Source organism: Oncorhynchus clarkii, chromosome 7, assembly GCF_045791955.1.
Source record: "Oncorhynchus clarkii lewisi isolate Uvic-CL-2024 chromosome 7, UVic_Ocla_1.0, whole genome shotgun sequence".
Taxonomy (NCBI): domain Eukaryota; kingdom Metazoa; phylum Chordata; class Actinopteri; order Salmoniformes; family Salmonidae; genus Oncorhynchus; species Oncorhynchus clarkii.
In genome coordinates this window covers 10480358-10505786 of record NC_092153.1, presented here as the reverse complement: position 1 = coordinate 10505786, position 25429 = coordinate 10480358, and the positions used below count along the sequence as shown (strand labels likewise).

Here is a 25429-nt window from a genome sequence, read left to right as displayed (position 1 = left end):
AAGGTTAATTTGTTTCATAAGGTTCATTTAGGGGTACATTCTTCGAGAACTGCTATACATTTTGCCCACTATTTTAGGGAAAAAAGTGACAGTTTAATAAAGTGTTGTTTAAAAAAAAAAAAAAGAGTTCAGCCTTTGAGCCTCCATTAGGACCAATAGGCTGTCCTGTCATCTACCTGGCAAACCCTCATCGTCATTATCTCATCTCCTGGCTCTGGAGCCTGTGGACAGATTAAGACTTGAGTTGTCTATCTGAAACTTCAGGGTTTAATGTTGACCTGTTCTGCAGCCTTTAGAAACCCATCCTCTTATATCTCATCCTGATCTATGGAGCTGGCTGCCATAATCTGTCCTGCAAGGGATAGTACGCTAGTTACTGTACCTCCAGTCTTAGACATATGTTCCAAATATCTCTCCTTCCTCCACAAGTTTGCACTTGTTCACTGATTTGAAAGGAAATTACTGGAATAATAAATATGGTAGAAATTCACACTAGAACAGTGATGGACAACTTTGATGGGGGTGGGGACCACAACAAACAATCTGAATCAGGAGGGAAGTGGCTCCCACACATGCAGTCAGAGCCAGCCCTAACCTTTTGGGGGCCTTAAGTGGAATTTTCTACCCACACCCAGTTTGGGAAACTCACTTCTTACCCCTGGAACGAGTTTGGGAAACCCTGTTCTAGAGAAGTACACCCTCTAGTGTCCTGACATTCTAATCCAGACCTCCAAGACAGTTCCATAATTTCTTTTACACATGCTCTAGTTCAAAAAAGGTCTGTTTACCAAAACCTGTGCTGTACCTTCCCAGCTGAAACTAAGGATGTTTTGCATAGAGAAGGGTAATGCTATTGGTTGACTGGTCCTCACAGTATCCATCCATGTCTATCTAATTTATTTATCCAGTCATGTCTGATCTAAAGAATTTGTGTCATTGTCTTTACTGATCATGTTGACAACATTGATTGTGTTGTACTTTCCCCTTAATTTCAACACTAAATCATTAACTGGTACCTGTACGTCAATGCGGACTCTGTAATAGGTGGAGCGCAGCATAAAACCAACAGACGTCCTAATAATGTGCAGTCTGCTGACACTGGATGACTGGAAACAGCAGAGATGAAGGAGCTATGGGTTATAGCTGTCTTTGCTACAGGTAAGACTTGCTCTATATTTGATTAATTCAGAGTGATTTAAGATGTTCAGACATACACTGAGTGAACAAAACATGAAGAACACCTGCTCTTTTCCCTTATTGATGTCTCTTGTTAAATCCACTCCAATCAGTGTAGATGAAGGGGAGGAGACAGGTTAAAGAAGGATTTTTAAGCCTTGAGACAATTGAGACATGGGTTGTGTTTGTGTGCTGTTTAGAGGGTGAATGGGCAAGACACAATATGTACGTGCCTTTGAATGGGGTATGGTAGTAGGTGCACCAGTTTGAGTCAAGAACTGCAACGCTGCTGTGTTTTTCACGCTCAACTGTTTCTGTGTGTATCATAAATGATCCACCACTCAAAGGACATCCAGCCAACTTGACACAACTGTGGGAAGCATTGGAGTCAACATGGGCCAGCATCCTTGTGGAATGCTTTTGACACCTTGTATTGTCCATGCCCTGATGAGCTGAGGGCTAAGGAGGGGTGGGGGGTGTTCCTAATGTTTGGTATACTCAGTGTATTACTCAGTGTATGATGATGATGATGTTGTTAAGTTTCTTGTATGATGCAGAGCTGTGTTGGAAAGTTGCTTTCCCTTCTGATGTGCAAAGATGTATGATACATTTAACTTATCAATTGATTATAACCAAAGGATATACAGTTGAAGTCGGAAGTTTACGTACACCTTAGCCAAATACATTTAAACTAAGTTTTTCACAATTACTGACATTTAATCCTAGAAAATATTTCCTGTCTTAGGTCAGTTAGGATCACCACTTTATTTTAAGAATGTGAAATGTTAGAATAATAGTAGAGAGAATAATTTATTTCAGCTTTTATTTCTTTCATCACATTTGCAGTGGGTCAGAAGTTTACATACACTCAATTAGTATTTGGTAGCATTGCCTTTACATTGTTTAGCTTACGTCAAACGTTTCGGGTAGCCTTCCACAAGCTTCCCACAATAAGTTAGGTGAATTTTAGCCCATTCATCCTGACAGAGCTGGTGTAACTGAGTCAGGTTTGTGGGCCTCCTTGCTCGCACACGCTTTTTCAGTTCTGCCCACAAATTTTCTATGGGATTGAGGTCAGGACTTTTATGGCCACTCCAATACCTTGACTTTGTTGTTCTTATTAAGCCATTTTGCCACAACTTTGGAAGTATAGTTGTGGTCATTGTCCATTTGGAAGACCCATTTGCGACCAAGCTTTAACTTCCTGACTGATGACTTGAGATGTTGCTTCAATATATCCACATAATTTTCGTTCCTCATGATGCCAACTATTTTGTGAAGTGCACCAGTCCCTCCTGCAGCAAAGCACCCCCACAACATGATGCTTCTACTCCCGTGCTTCACAGTTGGGATGTTGTTCTTCAGCTTGCAAGCCTCCCCCTTTTTCCTCCTAACATAACGATGGTCATTATGGCCAAACAGATCTATTTTTGTTTCATCAGACCAGAGGACATTTCTCCAAAAAGTACAATCTTTGTCCCCATGTGCAGTTGCAAACCATAGTCTGGCTTTTTTTATGGCGGTTTTGGAGCAGTGGCTTCTTCTTTGCCGACCGGCCTTTCAGGTTATGTCGATATAGGACTCGTTTTACTGTGGATATAGATACTTTTGTACCTATTTCCTCCAGCATCTTCACAAGGTCCTTTGCTGTGGTTCTGGGATTGATTTGTACTTTTCGCAAAAAAAGTATGTTAATTTCTATTAGACAGAATGCGTCTCCTTCCTGAGCGGTATGACGGCTGCGTGTTTCCATGGTGTTTAAACTTGTGTCCTATTGTTTGTACAGATGAACGTGGTACCTTCAGGTGTTTGGAAATTGCTCCCAAGGATAAACCAGACTTATGGAGGTCTACAATTTTTTTTTTCTGAGGTCTTGGCTGATTTATTTTGATTTTCCCATGATGTCAAGCAAAGAGGCACTGAGTTTGAAGTTAGGCCTTGAAATACATCCACAGAAACACCTCCAAATTAACTGAAATGATGTGATTTAGCCTATCTGAAGCCATGACATAATTTTCTGGAATTTTCCAAGCTGTCCAGGCACAGTCAACTTAGTGTATGTAAACTTCCGGCCCACTGGAATTGTGATAGAATGAAATAATCTGTCTGTAAATAATTGTTGGAAAAATTACTTGTGTATTGCACAAAGTAGATGTCCTAACCGACTTGCCAAATCTATAGTTTGTTAACAAGAAATTTGTGGAGTGCTTGAAAAATGAGTTTTAATGACTCCAACCTAAGTGTATGTAAACTTCTGACTTCAAATGTATTAGTGTCTATGAAGAAATTGTTTCAGATGTATTATTTAATGCAGACACTCGACTGTAAATTGACTACTGGCAGGTCTTAGATTCCGTTGATAACAGATTAGCCTTTGCTGTCAACCGTTTATTGGCAGTGATGAAGATTTATTTCTCTCAAAGTACAGTAGAAAACATTTCTACACTGATGCAGACACAATGAAACTGGAACAGCATGGATCATCTGCTCTGATTATAGGAACTGACACTATGTTCCCTTGTTTATGTGGTTAACTGAGTTAATTCTCTTTTTTAAAGTCTCTTTTCCACAGGGGAATCTCACCAAATCATCTGCCATTCCAACCACCATTGACATAACTACCCCAACTACTACTGCCCCTTTAACCCCTGACCCTCCAACTACTGGCTACCTAAATACTACTGGTCTTCCAACTACTGGTTACCCTACCTCTATCCCTGTTACCAGTATCAGTCTCTCCTCTCCCACCACAACCCCTCTGGACTGTATCAACGGTGGTGAGCTGCAGAGTGGAGTCTGTATCTGTCCTGATGAGTGGACTGGAGAGACCTGTTCAGAGGGTACATCCACACACTTACACTATACCTAACCCTGGATCTACCATTCAGACTCCTCCACAATACTACACTACTATACCTAATAGAGGTCTACCAATTAATCGTAATGGCCAATTAATTAGGGCCAATTTCAAGTTTTCATAACAATCAGTAAACGGCATTTTTGGACACCGATCATGGTCGATTACATTGCATTCCACAAGGAGACTGCGTGGCAGGCTGTCCACCTGTTACGCGAGTGCAGCAAGGAGCCAAGGTAAGTTGCTAGCTAGCATTAAACTTATCTTATAAAAAACAATCAACATAATCACTAGTTAACTACACATGGTTAATGATATTACTAGTTTATCTAGCTTGTCCTGCGTTGCATATAATCGATGCGGTGCCTGTTAATTTATCCTTGAATCACAGCCTACTTCTCCAAACGGGTGATTTAACAAGCGCATTCATGAAAAAAGCACTGTCGTTGCACCAATGTGTACCTAACCATAAACATCAATGCCTTTCTTAAAATCAATACACAAGTATATATTTTTAAACCTGCATATTTAGTTAATATTGCCTGCTAACATGAATTTCTTTTAACTATGGTAATTTTATCACTTCTCTTGCTTTCCGTGCAAGCAGAGTCAGGGTATATGCTGCAGTTCGGGCTGCCTGGCTCGTTGCGAACTGTGTGAAGACCATTTCTTCCTAACAAAGACCGTAATTAATTTGCCAGAATTGTACATAATTATGACATAACATTGAAGGTTGTGCAATGTAACAGCAATATTTAGACTTAGGGATGCCACCCATTAGATAAAATACGGAACGGTTCAGTATTTCACTGAAAAAAATAAACGTTTTGTTTTCGAAATGATAGTTTACGGATTTGACCATATTAATGACGTAAGGCTTGTATTCCTGTGAGTTTATTATATTATAATTAAGTCTATTATTTGATAGAGCAGTCTGACTGGGCGGTGGCAGGCAGCAGCAGGCTTGTTAGCAATCATTCTAACAGCACTTTCCTGCATTTGCCAGCAGGTCTTCGCTGTACTTCAAGCACAGCGCTGTTTATGACTTCAAGCCTATCAACTCCCGAGATTAGGCTGACAATACTATAGTGCCTATAAGAACATCCAATAGTCAAAGGTATATGAAATACAAATGGTATAGAGAGAAATAGTCCTATAATTCCTATAATAACTACAACCTAAAACGTCTTACTTGGGAATATTGAAGACTCATGTTAAAAGGAACCACCAGCTTTCATATGTTCTCATGTTCTGAGCAAGGAACTTAAACGCTAGCTTTCTTACATGGCAAATATTGCACTTTTACTTTCTTCTCCAACACTTTGTTTTTGCATTATTTAAACCAAATTGAGCATGTTTCATTATTTATTTGAGACTAAATTGATTTTATTTCTGTATTATATCAAGTTAAAATAAGTGTTCATTCAGTATTGTTGTAATTGTCATTATTCCAAATATATATATTAAAAATCGGCCAATTAATCGGCAGCTGCTTTTTTTTGTTGTCCTCCAATAATCGGTATCGGCGTTGAAAAATCATAATCGGACGACCTCTAATACCTAATCCTGGATCTACCATTGACTCCACTCAACACCACTACACTACTAAACTGTACAGTCATGGCTAAAAGTTTTGAGAATGACACAAATATTAATTTCCACAAAGTTTGCTGCTTCATTGTCTTTAGATATTTTTGTCAGATGTTACTATGGAATACTGAAGTATAATTACAAGAATTTCATAAGTGTCAGTTGATGCAAAGAGTCTATTTGCAGTGTGGACCCTTCTTTTTCAAGACTTCTGCAATCCGCCCTGGCATGCTGTCAATTAACTTCTGGGCCACTGATGGCATCCCATTCTTGCATAATCAATGCTTGGAGTTTGTCAGAATTTGTGGGTTTTTGTTTGTCCACCAGCCTCTTGAGGGTTGACTACAATTTCTCAATGGGATTAAGGTCTGGGAAGTTTCCTGGCCATGGACCCAAAATATCAATGTTTTGTTCCCCGAGTCACTTAGTTATCATTGGTGCTCCATCATGCTGGTGCATGATGCTGGAAAAGGCATTGTTCGTCACCAAACTATTCCTGAATGGTTGGGAGAAGTTGCTCTTGGAGGATGTGTTGGTACCATTCTTTATTCATCGCTGTGTTCTTAGGTAAAATTGTGAGTGAGCCCACTCCCTTGGCTGAGAAGCAACCCCACACATGAATGGTCTCAGGATGCTTTACTGTTGGCATAACACAGGACTGATGGTAGCGCTCACCTGGTCTTCTCCGGACAAGTTTTTTTCCGGATGCCCCAAACAATCGGAAAGGGGATTCATCAGAGAAAATGACTTTACCCCAGTCCTCAGCAGTCCAATCCCTGTACCTTTTGCAGAATATCAGTCTGTCCCTGATGTTTTTCCTGGAGAGAAGTGGCTTCTTTACTGCCCTTCTTGACACCAGGCCATCTTCCAAAAGTCTTAGACTTACTGTGCGTGCAGATGCACTCACACCTGCCTGCTGCCATTCCTGAGCAAGCTCTGTACTGGTGGTGCCCCGATCCCTCAGCTGAATCAACTTTAGGAGGCGGTCCTGGCGCTTGCTGGACTTTCTTTGGCGCCCTGAAGCCTTCTTCACAACAATTGAACCGCTCTCCTTGAAGTTCTTGATGATCCGATAAATGGTTGATTTAGGTGCAATCTTACTGGCAGCAATATCCTTGCCTGTGAAGCCCGTTTTGTGCAAAGCAATGATAACAGAATGTGTTTCCTTACAGGTATCCATGGTTGACAGAGGAAGAACAATCATTCCAAGCACCACCCTCCTTTTTTAGCTTCCAGTCTGTTATTCAAAATCTATCAGCATGACAGAGTGATCTCCAGCCTTGTCCTCGTCAACATTCACACCTGTGTTAACGAGAGAATCACTGACATGTCAGCTGGTCCTTTTGTGGCAGGGCTGAAATGCAATGGAAATGTTTTTTGGGAATTCCGTTAATTTGTTTGGCAAAGAGGGACTTTGCAATTCATCTGATCACTCTTCATAACATTCTGGAGTATATGCAAATTGCCATCATACAAACTTAGGCAGCAGACTTTGTGAAAATAAATATTTTTGTCATTCTCAACTTTTGGCCATGACTGTACATAACCCTGGGTCTCACGTTCTCAGTCCTCAACACTATTCCTTGGATCTCACATTCAGAATGTATATTTCGTGTTTGCAGTCACATATTTGGTCCATGTTGAAATATATTTTATTTCGATAGAGAATTTCTGCAATTCAACCAGCAAGGATGGATTCTCCTTCCCAAGAACAGTGGTTGGCTGGTCTGCTTATTCAGAAGAGTCATGTGATGAGAAGACAACCAGTGGTATGTTACTTTTATTCACCTAAAATGAAACCATTTTATTAATCTGTTACAATCCTAATGAATGCTGTATTAGGTAAAACAAATCTTGATTATATTTTTTATTTAATAATAATTTTTTTGTCATCCAATTTTGTGGTATCCAATTGGTAGTTGGATACCGCTTGCAACTCCCGTATGGGAGATGCGAAGGTCGAGAGCCGTGCGTCCTCCAAAGCACAACTTAGCCAAGCCGCACTGCTTCTTGACACAATGCCCTCTTAACCCGGAAGCCAGCCACACCAATGTGTCGGAGGAAACACCGTGCCAACTGTGCCCGGCCCGCCAGTATGCGATGGGACAAGAACATCCCTGCCGGGCACCCCCCCCACCTAACCCGGGCAACGCTGGGCCAATTGTGCGCTGCCCCATGGGTCTCCCGGTCGCAGCGACAGAGCCTGGACACAAACCAGGATCACTAGTGGCACAGCTAGCACTGCGATGCAGTGAGACCTCTGGAGGCCCTTGACTCTCTTTTTGTCTTGCTTCCTCCAGCCGGTTTACCAGAAGCCTCAGCAAGATGTTTGAATGACACCGGCTCTCCGATGTTTGGTCCTCCTTACATTCTGCAGTGTGAATTTACCCTCAGTGACATTCAAGGAAATGTACGTCAATAGGTATATTTTTTAATTATCTTGATTTATGACCAGTCTCAACTTAGCTTTCTTCTTTCTTTGGGTCAGTTACTTAGGTCATCATTATGAGGAGTGGATCTTACAGTTTGAAGATCAGTAACAACTGGCTTTTACCTTCAGATCATGTATTCTGTTCCTTTATTCTGCTTAACAGTTGATGATGAATATTCTTTTTTTATTTGTGTTTTACATTACTTTTTATTGAGTCATTCAGCAGATGCTCTTATCCACAGTGAGTGCATACATTTTCATACTGTTGCCCTGTGGGACTTGAACTCACAACCCTGGTGTTGCAAGTGCCGTTCTCTACCAACTGAACCACGTAGTTAATACTGGGAATTTAATATCCAAATGCACTCCCAGTTCAGCATGTTGTTGTCACTTATACAATGTTCTGTTGAAAAACTAAAATTAATAAAAATAATTCTGTCTCTATTCAGATCTCCAGCAGTTCAGGTGATTTACTACAGTTAGCCTTCAGTACTCAGATCCTGACCTCCCAACCAGAGCAGCTGTCAGCTGACAACATCACCACAGCAGCTCAGATCGCTAACACACTGCTTCTGTCTGCAAATATCACAGAGGTATAACATGTTTTGAAATCAAGTCGTGAACTATGACATGTTCTGGAGAGAAACGTGAGGTCGCTACTGCAGTGATTTGAACACTTGAGGGTCATCCCCTGGTTTTGATCATGTTGCAGGACATCGCAGTGGCAGCTGTAACTACCATCAGTCAGCTGCTGAATGCCAGTGAGGAGAGTACACAGGAGAGAGACGCTGTCCAAAAGTACTGGAGTGTGTGTGTGTGTGTGCATGGGTGGTGGTGTGTGTTTATGTGTGTACGTGTGCCTCTGTGTTTGTGTGTATGGGTGCATGTACACTAATGTTTTTCTGTGTTTCTCTCCCAGCCTCACTGAGACCTTGGAGAACTTTTCACTGGACCAGCACAATAATGTGTCCTTGGTGGTTCAGCCCAACCTGGTAGTCCAGTCTGTCCAAGTACCAAGTGACTCAGTAGGGATCCAGTTTACTGCTCTGACTGGTGAGTGAGATTGCTAGTGAACCTACACACTGGCATTTAAAGTGATGGTTTATATCTGTATTGACAGACTGGGTAAAACTTCTCAATGTTGGTCAGTAAGGCTTGGTATGGATTACAGACAAATACAGAAGTAACACTATATTGCTCTGCTTTAAATTGCTGAATCAAATTAATCTCCTTCTCCAGGAAGTTCTGGCAATTTTGTGGCAAACGGAATAAATCTCAACATCAATACCTCTGAACTGATAGCTGACAAAGGAGGTTCTACCGATGTCCAGATTGTTATCAAATTCCCACCAGGTGAGCCAATGTTTTATGCAAACGTAATGTATGAACTCAAGCTTCAATATCCTTAAATTTATATCACAGAGAGAGCTTAACTGCTCTTTGTGGTCTCAGAAATCAGGTCAGCAGTGACCAAATGTAGATTGTCCAATTAAGTTGAGTTACAGTGCCTTGCGAAAGTATTCGGCCCCCTTGAACTTTGCGACCTTTTGCCACATTTCAGGCTTCAAACATAAAGATATAAAACTGTATTTTTTTGTGAAGAATCAACAACAAGTGGGACACAATCATGAAGTGGAACGACATTTATTGGATATTTCAAACTTTTTTAACAAATCAAAAACTGAAAAATTGGGCGTGCAAAATTATTCTACCCCTTTACTTTCAGTGCAGCAAACTCTCTCCAGAAGTTCAGTGAGGATCTCTGAATGATCCAATGTTGACCTAAATGACTAATGATGATAAATACAATCCACCTGTGTGTAATCAAGTCTCCGTATAAATGCACCTGCACTGTGATAGTCTCAGAGGTCCGTTAAAAGCGCAGAGAGCATCATGAAGAACAAGGAACACACCAGGCAGGTCCGAGATACTGTTGTGAAGAAGTTTAAAGCTGGATTTGGATACAAAAAGATTTCCCAAGCTTTAAACATCCCAAGGAGCACTGTGCAAGCGATAATATTGAAATGGAAGGAGTATCAGACCACTGCAAATCTACCAAGACATGGCCGTCCCTCTAAACTTTCAGCTCATACAAGGAGAAGACTGATCAGAGATGCAGCCAAGAGGCCCATGATCACTCTGGATGAACTGCAGAGATCTACAGCTGAGGTGGGAGACTCTGTCCATAGGACAACAATCAGTCGTATATTGCACAAATCTGGCCTTTATGGAAGAGTGGCAAGAAAGCCATTTCTTAAAGATATCCATAAAAAGTGTTGTTTTAAAGTTTGCCACAAGCCACCTGGGAGGCACACCAAACATGTGGAAGAAGGTGCTCTGGTCAGATGAAACCAAAATTGAACTTTTTGGCAACAATGCAAAACGTTATGTTTGGCGTAAAAGCAACACAGCTCATCACCCTGAACACACCATCCCCACTGTCAAACATGGTGGTGGCAGCATCATGGTTTGGGCCTGCTTTTCTTCAGCAGGGACAGGGAAGATGGTTAAAATTGATGGGAAGATGGATGGAGCCAAATACAGGACCATTCTGGAAGAGAACCTGATGGAGTCTGCAAAAGACCTGAGACTGGGACGGAGATTTGTCTTCCAACAAGACAATGATCCAAAACATAAAGCAAAATCTACAATGGAATTGTTCAAAAATAAACATATCCAGGTGTTAGAATGGCCAAGTCAAAGTCCAGACCTGAATCCAATCGAGAATCTGTGGAAAGAACTGAAAACTGCTGTTCACAAATGCTCTCCATCCAACCTCACTGAGCTTGAGCTGTTTTGCAAGGAGGAATGGGAAAAAATGTCAGTCTCTCGATGTGCAAAACTGATAGAGACATACCCCAAGCGACTTACAGCTGTAATCGCAGCAAAAGGTGGCGCTACAAAGTATTAACTTAAGGGGGCTGAATAATTTTGCACGCCCAATTTTTCAGTTTTTGATTTGTTAAAAAGTTTGAAATATCCAATAAATGTCGTTCCACTTCATGATTGTGTCCCACTTGTTGTTGATTCTTCACAAAAAAAATACAGTTTTATATCTTTATGTTTGAAGCCTGAAATGTGGCAAAAGGTTGCAAAGTTCAAGGGGGCCGAATGCTTTCGCAAGGCACTGTACATGATATTTATGGTTGTTTGTAATTTAGTTTAGCCTTTTTAATCATTATTTATATATATATATATTATATCATTTTTTAAAAATGTAATTTAACTAGGCAAGTCAGTTAAGAACATTCTTATTTACAATGACGGCCTCAGAACAGTGGGTTAACTGCCTTGTTCATGGGCAGAACGACAGCTCAGGGATTCGATCCACCAAACTTTCGGTTACTGGCCCGACGCTCTAACCACTAGGCTACCTGCCGCCCCGTGTTATTGTTTTTACCACCGAGGACCACTTTGGAAACAAACCTTTTAATTAATACAATTAATATCCTCTGGGTCCTTTGGGTAATCGTTAACTTTTATTCTGCTGGAGCGAGAAGTAAGAAGCAGAGTACTTCATTTTTCTTTTTTTCTTTACTCCGTTGTTGGGTTTGTTGTCTCTTGAATCATGTCGGATTCTTTTTATGAAAAATGTATTGGGAATTACTCAAAATAAATTCTGTTACCCAAAATAAATTCTATTCAATATGGATAAGTAAACTAATGAGAAGTAATTTGGCTTCCACGATAAGCCTACAAGGTAAGGTCAAGCTACTCACGTATATGAACAACAATCTCTCTCTCGCTTTCTCTCCCTCCTGCTCTCTTTCTCTTCACCCCTTCGCTCTCCCTCTCCCCTCTCTTTCAATTTTACTCCACTCAGTTTTGGATAGTAAAAACACAAACCACTCCATTGGTTTTGTGCTCTACCAAAACGACCGGTTCTTCAGGTCCAGTGCTTTCAGTGCTTCTTCAGGGACCAGCAGAACGGTCATCTCTGCTAACCTGGGACAAGTGTCTGGGTTGCATGTTGAGATGCTCTTCAAGCCCACAGTAAGATTTATCTTGGAATCAATAAACACAAAGTGGTCCAAATTCTCTGGGAAACGTGTTGGGAAGTTATTCATTATCTAAGTCACATGTGTCAAACTCATTCCATGGAGCGTCGAGTGGCTGTGGGTTTTTGTTTCTCCCATGTATGTGATTGATAATTAAGGTCACTGATTAGTATGGAACTCCCCTCATCTGATTGTCTTGAAAGGAAAAAACTAAAACCAGCAGACACTAGGCCCTGCATGGAATGAGTTTGACACTCCTGATCTAAGTTATCCATTGACGCTTATGTGCCACAAGGAACAAGAAAGCATATGTTGTATTTGGTATATGATATACAGTGGGGCAAAAAAGTATTTAGTCAGCCACCAATTGTGCAAGTTCTCCCACTTAAAAAGATGAGGCCTGTAATTTTCATCATAGGTACACTTCAACTATGACGGACAAAATGAGAAGAAAGACAGGTTTCTTTTATACTGATAACAAGTTCAAACAGGTGCCATTAATACAGGTAACGAGTGGAGGACAGAGGAGCCTCTTAAAGAAGAAGTTACAGGTCTGTGAGAGCCAGAAATCTTGCTGGTTTGTAGGTGACCAAATACTTATTTTCCACCATAATTTGCAAATAAATTAATTAAAAATCCTACATTGTGATTTTCTGGATTTTTTTTTTCTTCTCATTTTGTCTGTCATAGTTAAAGTGTACCTATGATGAAAATTACAGGCCTCTCATCTTTTTAAGTGGGAGATCTTGCACAATTGGTGGCTGACTGGTGGCTGACTAAATACTTTTTTGCCCCACTGTATAATTGTAACTACTTCTTTCCCACATGTACTTAATGACCTGTTATGCTTCATATTTTACTTGCATACTGTGAATGCATGTGTTTTTCTGAAGGATTTACAGTGAGGTTGTTTCTGTTCTTACTTCTCAGACTGTCCCCAACGCCTCCCTCCATGACTTTGCCTGCGTGTGGTGGAACTACACGTTGAAAGATTGGAGCACCTTTGGCTGCTACAAAGTCAACCACTCAGCAGACGGCCTGCGATGTTTCTGTAATCACACCACTAACTTTTCTGTGCTGATGGTGAGTAGCTAACTGCCTTCATCTCCCTTTTACTGACCACACTCTGACCTATGGAGGGGTTCACAAACTTTTTGGGCCCATGACCCCATTTTGATATCTGATAATTCCCCCAAACAAAAATGACCCCAAACATGTAGATTTTTTTGTAGTAATTAAGATGGGCTATGGCAGTCAGTTGCAAAACATTCTAACAGTATTTCTGATTGTCTTCTCAACTCACCATCACATCATTTTAATGTGGGGCTATGATAGTCAGGGGACATTATGTCAGACCAATTTGCTACTATCTCACCACCACTACTGAGATAGTGAGATAGGAGACATGATTCATGTTGTGTCGGTGGTTCTCAAAGTCAGGGGGTGTGGTTGACAATGCGCACCTCATCTCTGCTGTCACTTCCAACCTGGATCGATATTTGGTTTTAATGCAGTAAATCCACAAAATCCAGCCTCACACAGATATGAGCTGTCAAGAGTTACCATGAGTTTTAATATTCAGAGGGAGACGGCAGGATATTTATTCCCTTTGGGTCAGGAACCAAAATGCGTTATCTGCAGCATTCGGTCATATGACAGCACAATCTGTTTTCGATTTCACTTACCGGCATATCAACAGAGGCAGGATAACAGTCAAACAGATTTCTCTCCAGTAATAAATATTTTCTCTGAATCCACTGAATCGGTAACTCATCTGTAGAATGTTTTTGTATTTCCCCTGCATGCTTGCGTTCAGTTCATTCAGTTTCCCAAATATATAATTTACATATTTTCTTTTCATTACAAAGAAAGTCAACAAAGTTTTTGGTTTTTTGCACGTAATTTCAATCCCATGGATTCTGTTTTTGGTCAATCTAGTCACGCAGCGCATCCTTTGTGCAGTTTCATGCTCGAGAATTGTGAGACAGAACAATTTGTCTTCGTGAATAACATCCCCGACATGTAGCGAACAAAAAAAGTAAATTAATGGGCATCTTGGCCCTCACTGCTAACGCCCATTTTGAAAGCTGGGGAGTTTGAGAGGTTCAGTCAGTTTCCTATTGATCACTAGCTATAGCATAAATGCTTAATTTGATTTTGTTATTATTTGTGTACTTTTTACCCCTTTTTTCTCCCCAATTGGTAGTTACTGTCTTGTCCCATCACTGCAACTTCCGTACGGACTCTGGAGAGGGGAAGGTCAAGAGCCATGCCTCCCCTGAAACACGACCCCGCCAAGCCGCACTGCTTACTGCTTCTTGACACACTGCTCGCTTAACCCGAAGCCAGCCGCACCAATGTGTCGGAGGAAACACTGTACAGCTGGCGACCAAATTCAGCGTGCGTGCGCCCGGCCCACCATAAGGAGGGCCGGGCACGATGGGACAAGGACATCCCAGCCGGCCAAAACCCTCCCCTAACCCACAGACGCTGTGTCGCAGCCGTCTCGGACAGCCTGGGATCGAACCCGGGTTTGTAGTGATGCCTCTAGCACTGCGGTGCAGTGCCTTAAACCGCTACGCCACTCGGGAGGCCAATGAATTCTTATTTTTGCTGTGTTATCTGACAAAGGTATTAATGTGAGTTTCTGTGCCTCAGCCTCCCCACACCTTGTTTTCACCATATCTATTGTTGCGGTAATATATCTGAAATAGTGTGTGGTTTCATGCAGTAGTGGGCCTTGCCATTCGTCTGAGAATAGAGTGACCATAAGTCCCGGATTTTATCCGGACAATCCTGATTTTTGGCCCTTTACTCCGCAACCAAACAGTCATGTCCCGCATTTTATCAAGAAGTTGAAACACCACCAATTTTTGCATTTTTTGATGGATTTGTCCAGTATTTCAGTCAGGCATTCCAACCTGTCTCTTGCAGTCACGTTGCGCTTATGAAAGAATATACACAACCATTCAAAAGTTTGGGGTCACTTACAAATTTCCTGTTTTTGAAAGAAAAGCACCTTTTTTTGTCAATTAATATATCATCAAATTGATCATAGGCATACAGAGGACCATTATCAGCAACCATCACTCCTGTGTTCCAATGGCACATTGAGTTAGCTAATCATTTTAAAAGGCTAATTGATCATAGGCATACAGAGGACCATTATCAGCAACCATCACGCCTGTGTTCCAATGGCACATTGAGTTAGCTAATCATTTTAAAAGGCTAATTGATCATAGGTATACAGAGGACCATTATCAGCAACCATCACTCCTGTGTTCCAATGGCACATTGAGTTAGCTAATCATTTTAAAAGGCTAATTGATCATAGGCATACAGAGGACCATTATCAGCAACCATCACTCCTGTGTTCCAGTGGCACATTGAGTTAGCTAATCATTTTAAAAGGCTAATTGATCATAGGTATACAGAGGACCATTATCAGCAACCATCACTCCTGTGTTCCAGTGGCACATTGAGTTAGCTAATCATTTTAAAAGGCTAATTGATCATAGGTATACAGAGGACCATTATCAGCAACCATCACTCCTGTGTTCCAATGGCACATTGAGTTAGCTAATCATTTTAAAAGGCTAATTGATCATTAGAAAACCCTTTTGCAATTATGTTAGCACAGCTGAAAACTGTTGTGCTGATTGATTAAATTCAGCAATAAAACAGGCCTTCTTTAGACTAATTGAGTATCTGGACCATCAGCATTTGTGGGTTCAATTACAGGGTCAAAATGGCCTGAAACAAAGGACTTTCTTCTGAAACTCATCAGTCTATTCTTGTTCTGAGTAATGAAGGCTATTCCATGCAAGAAATTGCCAAGAAACTGAAGATCTCATACAACGCTTGGTACTACCCCTTCACAGAACAGCGCAAACTGGACAACTGAGCAAGAGGACAAGTACATTAGAGTGTCTAGTTTGAGGACGGGTGAGGCGTCTGTTTCTCAACTGGCAGCTTCATTAAATGGTACCCGCAAAACACCAGTCTCAATATCAACAGTGAAGAGGTGACTCCGGGATGCTGCAAAGAGAAGGCCATATGTCAGACTGGCCAATAAAAAGAAAAGATTAAGATTGACAAAAGAACACACAATGGACAGAGATAGAGCTTTTTCTTTGCAACTCTGTCTAGAAGGCCATCATCCTGGAGTCACTTATTCACTGTTGACATTGAGACTATTGAGACTATCGTTATTGATATCTGATATTTTTGCAGCTCAAGAAGAGACATAGGCCTATGTCATAGGCCTTTCGTCAACAAATACTTCTCAAATCCTTTCAGCCTAAATTTCTGCTAAACTTGAAGAGGATCGTCAGGCCTCCTTACTACTTACAAAAAACATGCTTCTGATGAAGAGCTAGAAAAGTAAGTAAATAGCCATATTAGACTGAAAGAAATAAGCATAGCAGTGGGAAGTAGGGTGCTGAGGGTGCTGCACCCCCTGAAAAATCTGAAATACAAAATAATATTAATTCATATTTTCACAAAAGTAGTGCATTGGGCTTTTACTAGTCCTGTATTAGCAGACTGATAGCCGTTTGTAGCACAGGCACAAAAAAATAAAATTCAGCAAAAAAAATGTCAATTATGAAAAAATGTCCCGTAAATCCTTCTGTTGTACCGCATTTTTTGTATTTTATATGTGGTCACCTCAAGTGGAAATTATTCAAGTGCAACGGTCAAGTGCGACCTTTTCCCACGATCTAAGGGCGCTTTCTGGTTGAATTTTATATTTGAATCATTTTAATTTAGCTTTTTTAAGGTTAACCACATTACAATGATTTTGAGATACAAACAATATTATAATATTTTATACAACTTAATAATAAAACTATTTAAATCTATAGCAGGATTTAGGAAATTCTCCTGCGATCCCATTTTCATATCAGGCGACCCCCACATGGGGTCGTGACCACTATTTTGGGAACCTATGGTTTACCGCAGCATATCCAGACACATGAGGGTGATGACTTTATACAGTATGACTGTGACAAACTTAGTGTTGAAATTTATTTTTTATGTTCTTTCTACAGTCGTTCAGGAGGGATTTTAAATACGCTGAAGCACTAAACTGGATCACCATATTGGGATGCTCCATGTCCATCATAGGGTTGAGTTTAACAATAACATTCCAGATCGCAACCAGGTAAGATCCTACAGGGTTCCAGAACCAACTCAAAATATTTGGTGCTTCTCAACAGTGTAAAGAAGCCCTTTGTCTGATCCAACAGGACTTGATAGGTGAAATCATTTTAAAACCCACTATTAATGAACCAACACATCCATAACTACACATATAACTTCCCTAACATAGTGTTGTCTATCACTTATCCCCAGGAAATCACGCAAAACCAACCCAACGGTCCTCTTAGTGAGTGTCTGCGTGTGTCTCCTGATCTTCACCCTGCTCTTCATGTTGGGAGTGGACAACCCTCATAAACAGCTGGACAAACCTGAAATACTTGAGGACAACGTTCTCCCCCCGTCCGACACACACACAGAGCAGGACAGAGGGCCCTGTACTGCAGTGGCGGTCCTGCTGCAGTACTTCCTGTTAGGGACGTTCACCTGGAACACGCTGTATGCCACAAATGTCTTCCTGATGATCAGAAACAGCCTGGCCACCAGCCCGTCACACTTCACAGCCTATACCGTGGCCATCGGATGGGGTAGGACAGCATGGAGAAAAATAAACTATTTTGTTGGTTTCAGAGGCTTTGGCTGGCATTATACCTAGGCTCTTGAACCAAAACTAATGCTAGGTGATATTTTCAGGCTCTAATAAGCCTGAACTATAACATAAAAGCTACTTGTATAGTGATGTTATGTCTTTAGATTATGTATGTGTAGTATATTACTCTGTACAGTGCCTTTGGAAAGTATTCAGAACCCTTGACCTTTCAACGTTTTGTTACGTTACAGCCTTATTCTAAAATGTATTCAATTGTTTCCCCCCCTCAATCTACACACTACCCCAAAATGACAAAGCAAAAACAGGTTTTTCCATTTTTTTTAACATTTATTAAAAATAAAAGTTATCACATTTACACAGGTTGAAAACGTCAGTGAAGGCACTTGCCTTTAGTTCAGTGCGGATGTTGTCTGTAATCCATGGCTTCTGGTTGGGGTATGTACATACGGTCACTGTGGGGACAACGTCATCATTGTACTTATTGATAAAGCTGGTGACTGATGTGGTATACTCCTTAATGCCATCGGATGAGTCTCGTAACATATTCCAGTCTGTGCTAGCAAAACAGTCCTGTAGCTTAGCATATGCGTCATCTGACCACTTCCGTATTGAGCGAGTCACTGGTACTTCCTGCTTTAGTTTATGGTTGTAAGTAGGAATAAGAAGAATAGAATGACTTCCTGCGCCGACAGAGATGGCCGACTCGCTTTGCGTTCCTAGGAAACTATGCAGTATTTTGTTGTTATTTCTTACATTGGTACCTCAGGTAATCTTAGGTTTCATTACATACAGTCGGGAGGAACTACTGAATATAAGAGCAACGTCAACTCACCATCATTACGACCAGGAATACGACTTTCCCGAAGCGGATCCTGTGTTTTGCCCACCCAGGACAATGGATCGGATCCCAGCCGGCGAACCTAAAACAACGATGCCGTAAAAGGGGCAAACGAAGCGGTCTTCTGGTCAGGCTCCGGAGACGGGCACATCACGCACCACTCCTTAGCATACTACTCGCCAATGTCCAGTCTCTTGACAACAAGGTTGATGAAATCCGAGCACGGGTAGCATTCCAGAGAGACGTCAGAGACTGTAACGTTCTTTGCTTCACGGAAACATGGCTCACTCGAGACACTCTATCGGAGTCGGTGCAGCCAGCTGGTATCTTCACGCATCGCGCCGACAGAAACAAGCATCTTTCTGGTAAGAAGAGGGGCGGGGGGGTATGCCTTATGATTAATGAAGCGTGGTGTGATCATAACAACATACAGCCCCGTCGCGGACCAGGATGTCTTGCTCCCAGACAGACTAAATAACTTCTTTGCTCGTTTTGAGGACAATACAGTGCCACTGACACGGCCCACTACCCAAACCTGCGGACTCTCCTTCACTACAGCCGACGTGAGTAAAACATTTAAACGTGTTAACCCTCGCAAGGCTGCAGGCCCAGACAGCATCCCCAGCCGCGTCCTCAGAGCATGCGCTGACCAGCTGGCTGGTGTGTTTACAGACATATTCAATCAATCCTTATCCCAGTCTGCTGTCCCCACATGCTTCAATAGGGCCACCATTGTTCCTGTTCCCAAGGAAGCCAAGGTAACTGAGCTAAACGACTACCGCCCCGTAGCACTCACTTTCGTCATCATGAAGTGCTTTGAGAGACTCGTCAAGGACCATATCACCACCCTACCTGACACCCTAGACCCACGCCAATTTGCTTAGGTCCACAGACGACACAACCACACTGCCCTAAACCATCTGGACAAGAGGAATACCTATGTGAGAATGTTGTTCATCGACGACAGCTCATCATTTAACACCATTGTACCCTCCAAACTCGTCATCAAGCTCGAGACCCAGGGTCTCGGCCCCGCCCTGTGCAACTGGGTACTGGACTTCCTGACAGGCCGCCCCCAGGTGGTGAGGGTAGGTAACAACATCTCCACCCCGCTTATCCTCAACACTGGGGGCCCCACAAGGGTGCGTTCTGAGCCCTCTCCTGTACTCCCTGTTCACCCACGACTGCGTGGCCATGCACGCCTCCAACTCAATCATCAAGTGTGCGGACGACACTACAGTGGTAGGCTTGATTACCAATAACGACGAGACGGCCTACGGGGAGGAGGTGAGGGCCCTCGGAGTGTGGTGTCAGGAAAATAACCTCACACTCAATGTCAACAAAACAAAGGAGATGATCTTGGACTTCAGGAAACAGCAGAGGGAGCACCTCCCTATCCACATCGACGGGACAGTAGTGGAGAGGGTATTAAGTTTTAAGTTCCTCGGCGTACACATCATGGACAAACTGAATTGGTCCACCCACACAGACAGCGTTGTGAAGAAGGCGCAGCAGCGCCTCTTCAACTTCAGGAGGCTGAAGAAATTTGGCTTGTCACCAAAAGCACTCATATAAACTTTTACAGACGCACAATCGAGAGCATCCTGTCGGGCTGTATCGCCACCTGGTACGGCAACTGCTCCACCCACAACCGTAAGGCTCTCCAGAGGGTAGTGAGGTCTGCACAACGCATCACTGGGGGCAAACTACCTGCCCTCCAGGACACCTACACCACCCGATGTCACAGGAAGGCCATAAAGATCATCAAGGACAATAACCACCCGAGCCACTGCCTGTTCACCCCGCTATCATCCAGAAGGCGAGGTCAGTACAGGTGCATCAAAGCTGGGACCGAGAGACTGAAAAACAGCTTTTATCTCAAGGCCATCAGACTGTTAAACAGCCACCACTAACATTGAGTGGCTGCTGCCAACACTCAACTCCAGCCACTTTAATAATGGAAATTGATGTAAAACATGTATCACTAGCCACTTTAAACAATGCCACTTAATATAATGGTTACATACCCTACATTACTCATCTCATGTGTGTATTTACTGTACTCGGTACCATCTACTGCATCTTGCCTATGCCGTTCTGTACCATCACTCATTCATATATCTTTATGTACATATTCTTTATCCCTTTACACGTGTGTGTGTGTATAAGGTAGTAGTTGTGGGATTGTTAGGTTAGATTACTCGTTGGTTATTACTGCATTGTCGGAACTAGAAGCACAAGCATTTCGCTACACTCGCATTAACATCTGCTAACCATGTGTATGTGACAAATTTGATTAGAATTATGGTCAGATTTGTCAAATGGAGGGTGAGGGAGAGCTTTTGTGTGTGGAGTAAAGGTTGTCTTTTCCCCCCCCCCACTCCTCTGGTTGCACATGTAGCATGCTGGTAGAAAATAGGTAAACGGGTTTGAAATTTCCCAGCATTAAGGTCTATGTCCACTAGGAGGGCATTTTCTTGTTTACTTATGGCTTTATACAGCTCGTTGAGTGCGGTCTTAGTGCCAGCATCGGTTTGTGGTGGTAAAGACAGCTACGAAAAGTATAGATAAATTCTCTAGGTAAATAGTGTGGTCTACAGCTTATCATGAGATACTCAATGTCAGGGGGGGGGTCAAAACCTCAAGACCTCCTTAATATTTGATTTCTCACACCAGCTGTTAGACATAGACTACCACCCTTGTCTTACTGTAGAGAGCTGTTGTGTCTTGCCGATGCACGGAAAAACCGGCCAACTATATATTATCCATGTCGTTGTTCAGACACGACTCGGTGAAGCATAAGATAATACCGTTTTTAATGTCTCGTTGGTAGGATAGTCTTCAACGGCGCTCATCCAGTTTATTCTCCAAGTCCGGCTGGGCTACTCAAGGACATTCAGAGATTGTTCCCAAGCCACTCCTGTGCTTAGGGTTGTTGTCCTGTTGGAAGGATCCTGAGCGCTCTGGAGCAGGTTTTCATCAAACATCTCTCTGTACTTTGCTCCGTTCCTCTCTCCCTTGTTACTGACTAGTCTCCCAATCCCTGACGCTGAAAAACATCTCCACAGCATGATGCTGCCACCACCATGCTTCACCGTAGAGATTGTGCCAGGTTTCCTCCAGACGTGACACTTGGCATTCAGGCCAAATAGTTCAATCTTGGTTTAATTTTGGCAAACTCTAAGTAGGCTGTAATGTGCCTTTTACTGAAGAGTGACTTACGTCTGGCCACTCAACTATAAAGGCCTGATTGGTGGAGTGCTGCAGAGGCCGTTGTCCTTCTAGAAGGTTCTCCCATCACCAAAGAGGAATTCGGGAGCTCTGTCAGAGTGACCATCGGGTTCTTAGTCACCTCCATGACCAAGGCCCTTCTCCACCGATTGCTCGATTTGGCCAGGAGGCCAGCTCTAGGAAGAGTCTTGGTGGCTCCGAACTTATTCCGTTTAAGAATGGTGGAGGCCACTGTGTTCTTGGACTTTCAATGCTGCAGCATTGTTTTTGTACCCTTCCCAAGAGCTGTGCCTCGACACAATCATGTCTCGGAGCGCTACGGACAATTATTTCGACCTCAAGGCTTGGTTTTTGCTAAGGTATATGGTATTTCTGTTTTTTGTTTTCAATAAATTTGCAACAATTTCTCAATCTGTTTTCGGTTTGTCATTATGGGGTACTGTGTGTAGAGTGATGAGGAAAACAACATTTATTTAATCAATTTCAGAATAAGGCTGTAACGTAACAAAATGTGGAAAAAGTCAAGGGATCTGAATACTTTTTAGAATACTCGATATATGGCTGCATGCAAAACTACCAGGAAATAACAACATCATTCTCTGTCTTTTAGGACTGCCTGCGGTTGTGGTGTCCCTCACCTTAGGAATTAGTTACAGAGTGGATGATCCACTGGGTTACAGGCAGGAGGAATTGTGAGTCATTACTGTACTCTACTACTACTACTGTACTGAATTGTACTATACTACTTCTCTATACTGTACTGAGAGCGACCCGCCTCAACGTATTTACTAGTCTATGACCCACTGACACCGCCCCCGGTTAGAGAGTCCAAGAGTTAACACACACAGGAACTTTATTCACACACAGGAGAAGATGCACATAGGGATGTACATGGGGATGATTTTTTGTAATCACTCATCCCATACATATATGTTTACCCAGGCTCTGACACTGGAAACAACACAGTTCAGGCCCTGCTAATACTGACACACTTGAGAGAGCATGCAATGGACCTGACGGGCTAGCTAGGAACATCTGACCAGTCACAGGATGTATGGTTAGAGCATTGGCAGAGTGTAGGGTGCATGGGGACAGTGATTGGCTGAAGTTCTCATGTGAACTGTACTGTACTATCAATATAACTAATACTGTAAACGCTTTTCCCTATCAATGATCGTATTACATGCTTTTAACGATGGTAAAGAGCAATTTTAAAAGTTGTAAAAAAACTAAAAGAATGATCCATTGTGTTGAAATGTTTCTTGTTTACTTATGCCACCCACCATGTTTACTTTATACCACGTTATACAAATCACTGCCTGTTTTGTCTGTCCCACAGTCCCACTCTCAAACTCATTCATTTGACCTCTCAGTTGCTGGCTTGCTGCCCTCGATCCAAAGGGGAACTTTGACTTCAAGCTGCCAATGTTTTGGGGGTTCCTGATACCTGTGGCATTCATGCTTATCTTCAACACAGTGATGTTGGTATATTTTGCAGTTACAACGTGCAAGACCAACCCACATTTAACTAGGTAACATTAATCAGTCTTGATTTTAAATGCTTACTAACAAGCTTAATTGTTAATTGTCTTTCAATGAAAAGCTTGTTATAAATAAAATGCATTGTATTATTATTAATTCAGTCATTAGTAATCAAATCATACAATTTTATAAGCACTGTGCTCTAACCCACTCACCCACTGGAAGTCAAATGTTCTTCTACCACAGCATTACAGCAGTCTATTACAGCAGTCTATTACAGCAGTCTATTACAGCAGTCTATTACAGCAGTCTATTACAGCACTCTAACTATGTTGGTTATGTTTCCCAGTACAAGACACACATCGATGAAGAAGAAGTTCCTCAGTAGCTTCTCTCTGGCTGTGGTGCTCGGTCTCTCCTGGATCCTGGGCTATCTGTTGCTCATTACACAGAACCAGACCATGTACACCATACTCAACATCTCCTTCTGTGTTCTCACCACCACTCAGGTAGTAAATGTATGCACTCACTACTGTAAGTCACTCTGGATAAGAGCGTCTGTTAAATGACTCAAATGTAAACTAGAAATATTAGTGTCTATTGTACCACAGAACCAGACATGATTTACAATTAGACACAAACTAAACATAAATAAATGGAGCTGCTCCTTATGGAAACACTACCTTTTTTTGTCCTTGTGTGTTCCTGAAAATACTTGATAATGTCCTTGTGTTTTTGCTCCACAGGGCTTGCAGATTTTCATTCTGTTCACAGCAAGAACAGCAATTGTCAAGAAAAAGATGTCAAGTACTTTGAAATCTGTCTCTAGTGTTGGGATCCCTCTTCACACTAGGACGTTCAGTCTGTGGCGAGGCGAGCACAGTGATAACGTAGAATCATACACACAGCAGGACACTGTGTTATTTCCAACTTGTTCCTCACAGACATCTAACTGATGGGCTGCAAGTTCAAACCAAGTTTGTAAAACTTCTCCTCTTGTACTATAATATACAATATACTGCACACAATTTTGTATCCACGTAGAGTATATTTACTGTGAAGACTAGTCCCTCAGTTGTTGTCCAATTATTTTTTTTTTGAATAAAAGTGTTCAATAATTATGTGATTGTCTTTTAAGCTAATGTTTGTCTAAGTTTTCTTATAGTGAGAAAAAACACTATTTTACACAATCTCAGAAAATAGCTTAAGACAGTGTAGCCCAGGGGTGTCAAACAAATTTTCCCCTCGGGCCACATTTGGTCATTAGCGAGGTCAGATGGGACGCACTTAAAATTGATTAAGAAGCTTCTGCTCCATCTGCCTGTACAGCACAGGCTGCAGCTGCCAATTACAGTTATGATAGAATGAGGAAGAAAACAGGCATGTCATAACCATGAAAAAACAGGGCATCTGGATATTCTGGGGCAGCTTGAGAGCGAGGGCACTCACCTGGCAAGACATCTGCGTCATGGAAGGGCAGCGGATTAAGCTTCTGCATTGTTTACAGAGCAATGTTTTTTCCACACCAACAAACCTTCACACGTGGGGATTGGCAGTGTCATGACATGGACCTCTTTGGGTGTAGCGAGCACCATCCCACTCTCTCTCTCTTACCACCTCTCTCTCGTCCCCCTACACCCAGGCTCTGTTAGGCAGGTCATAACTTCCTAGAGTAGTTTCTCCTCATGGCCAGAGTATAGAGAGAGTGAGTTTCACAGGAGAACAAAGGAACCCCTTCCACATCAAAGAGCTTGAGAACTGAACAATGTCCATGTTTTGGAGAATGTGTACACGGTCTGGGAAGAATCCAGCTACGAACTGGTCCATTTTGTATAATTTTGTGAAACTCATGAGAGACAATACAGCGACATTACCAAAACTCTGATTATACAAGAGTCTCCGTTTTGTGAGTCTTGCATCTGATTGTTGTATAAAATTAATGAGGAAAGATGAAACTATTTGTGAAATTATGTAATGTGATTTTAAACTGTTTAATGAAAGAAAATCAAATTCCCTTTTTAAAGTTGAACTAAATCATTGGCCTGCACCATGAGCACAGACATTGAACTGGCGCCATGGGACAGCCCCTTTCTACTGTTACGAATATAACCCCCAC

At 42.0% G+C, this 25429-nt stretch overlaps 1 protein-coding gene across 1 annotated transcript; it reads left to right on the top strand.

Moving 5' to 3' along the window:
- The first annotated feature begins 1121 nt into the window (after positions 1 to 1121).
- LOC139414077 (adhesion G-protein coupled receptor G7-like) lies at positions 1122 to 24269 on the top strand. Its single transcript, XM_071161959.1, has 16 exons — positions 1122 to 1158; positions 3735 to 4016; positions 7288 to 7392; positions 7924 to 8033; positions 8504 to 8647; positions 8767 to 8852; positions 8974 to 9107; positions 9294 to 9407; positions 11878 to 12047; positions 12983 to 13135; positions 17104 to 17216; positions 17408 to 17739; positions 22442 to 22523; positions 23205 to 23363; positions 23663 to 23822; positions 24060 to 24269. Exons 1-16 carry the CDS (start codon positions 1122 to 1124, stop codon positions 24267 to 24269), a joined length of 2391 nt encoding a protein of 796 aa, XP_071018060.1.
- The last annotated feature ends 1160 nt before the right edge of the window (positions 24270 to 25429 follow it).

Coding starts and splice junctions, on each gene's coding strand:
- LOC139414077 (XM_071161959.1), top strand. CDS start 1,122: ATGAAGGAGCTATGGGTTATAGCTGTCTTTGCTACAG. Junction 22,524..23,204: donor GGTTACAGGCAGGAGGAATT/GTGAGTCATTAC, acceptor TTGACCTCTCAG/TTGCTGGCTTGCTGCCCTCG. Junction 23,364..23,662: donor ACCAACCCACATTTAACTAG/GTAACATTAATC, acceptor TATGTTTCCCAG/TACAAGACACACATCGATGA.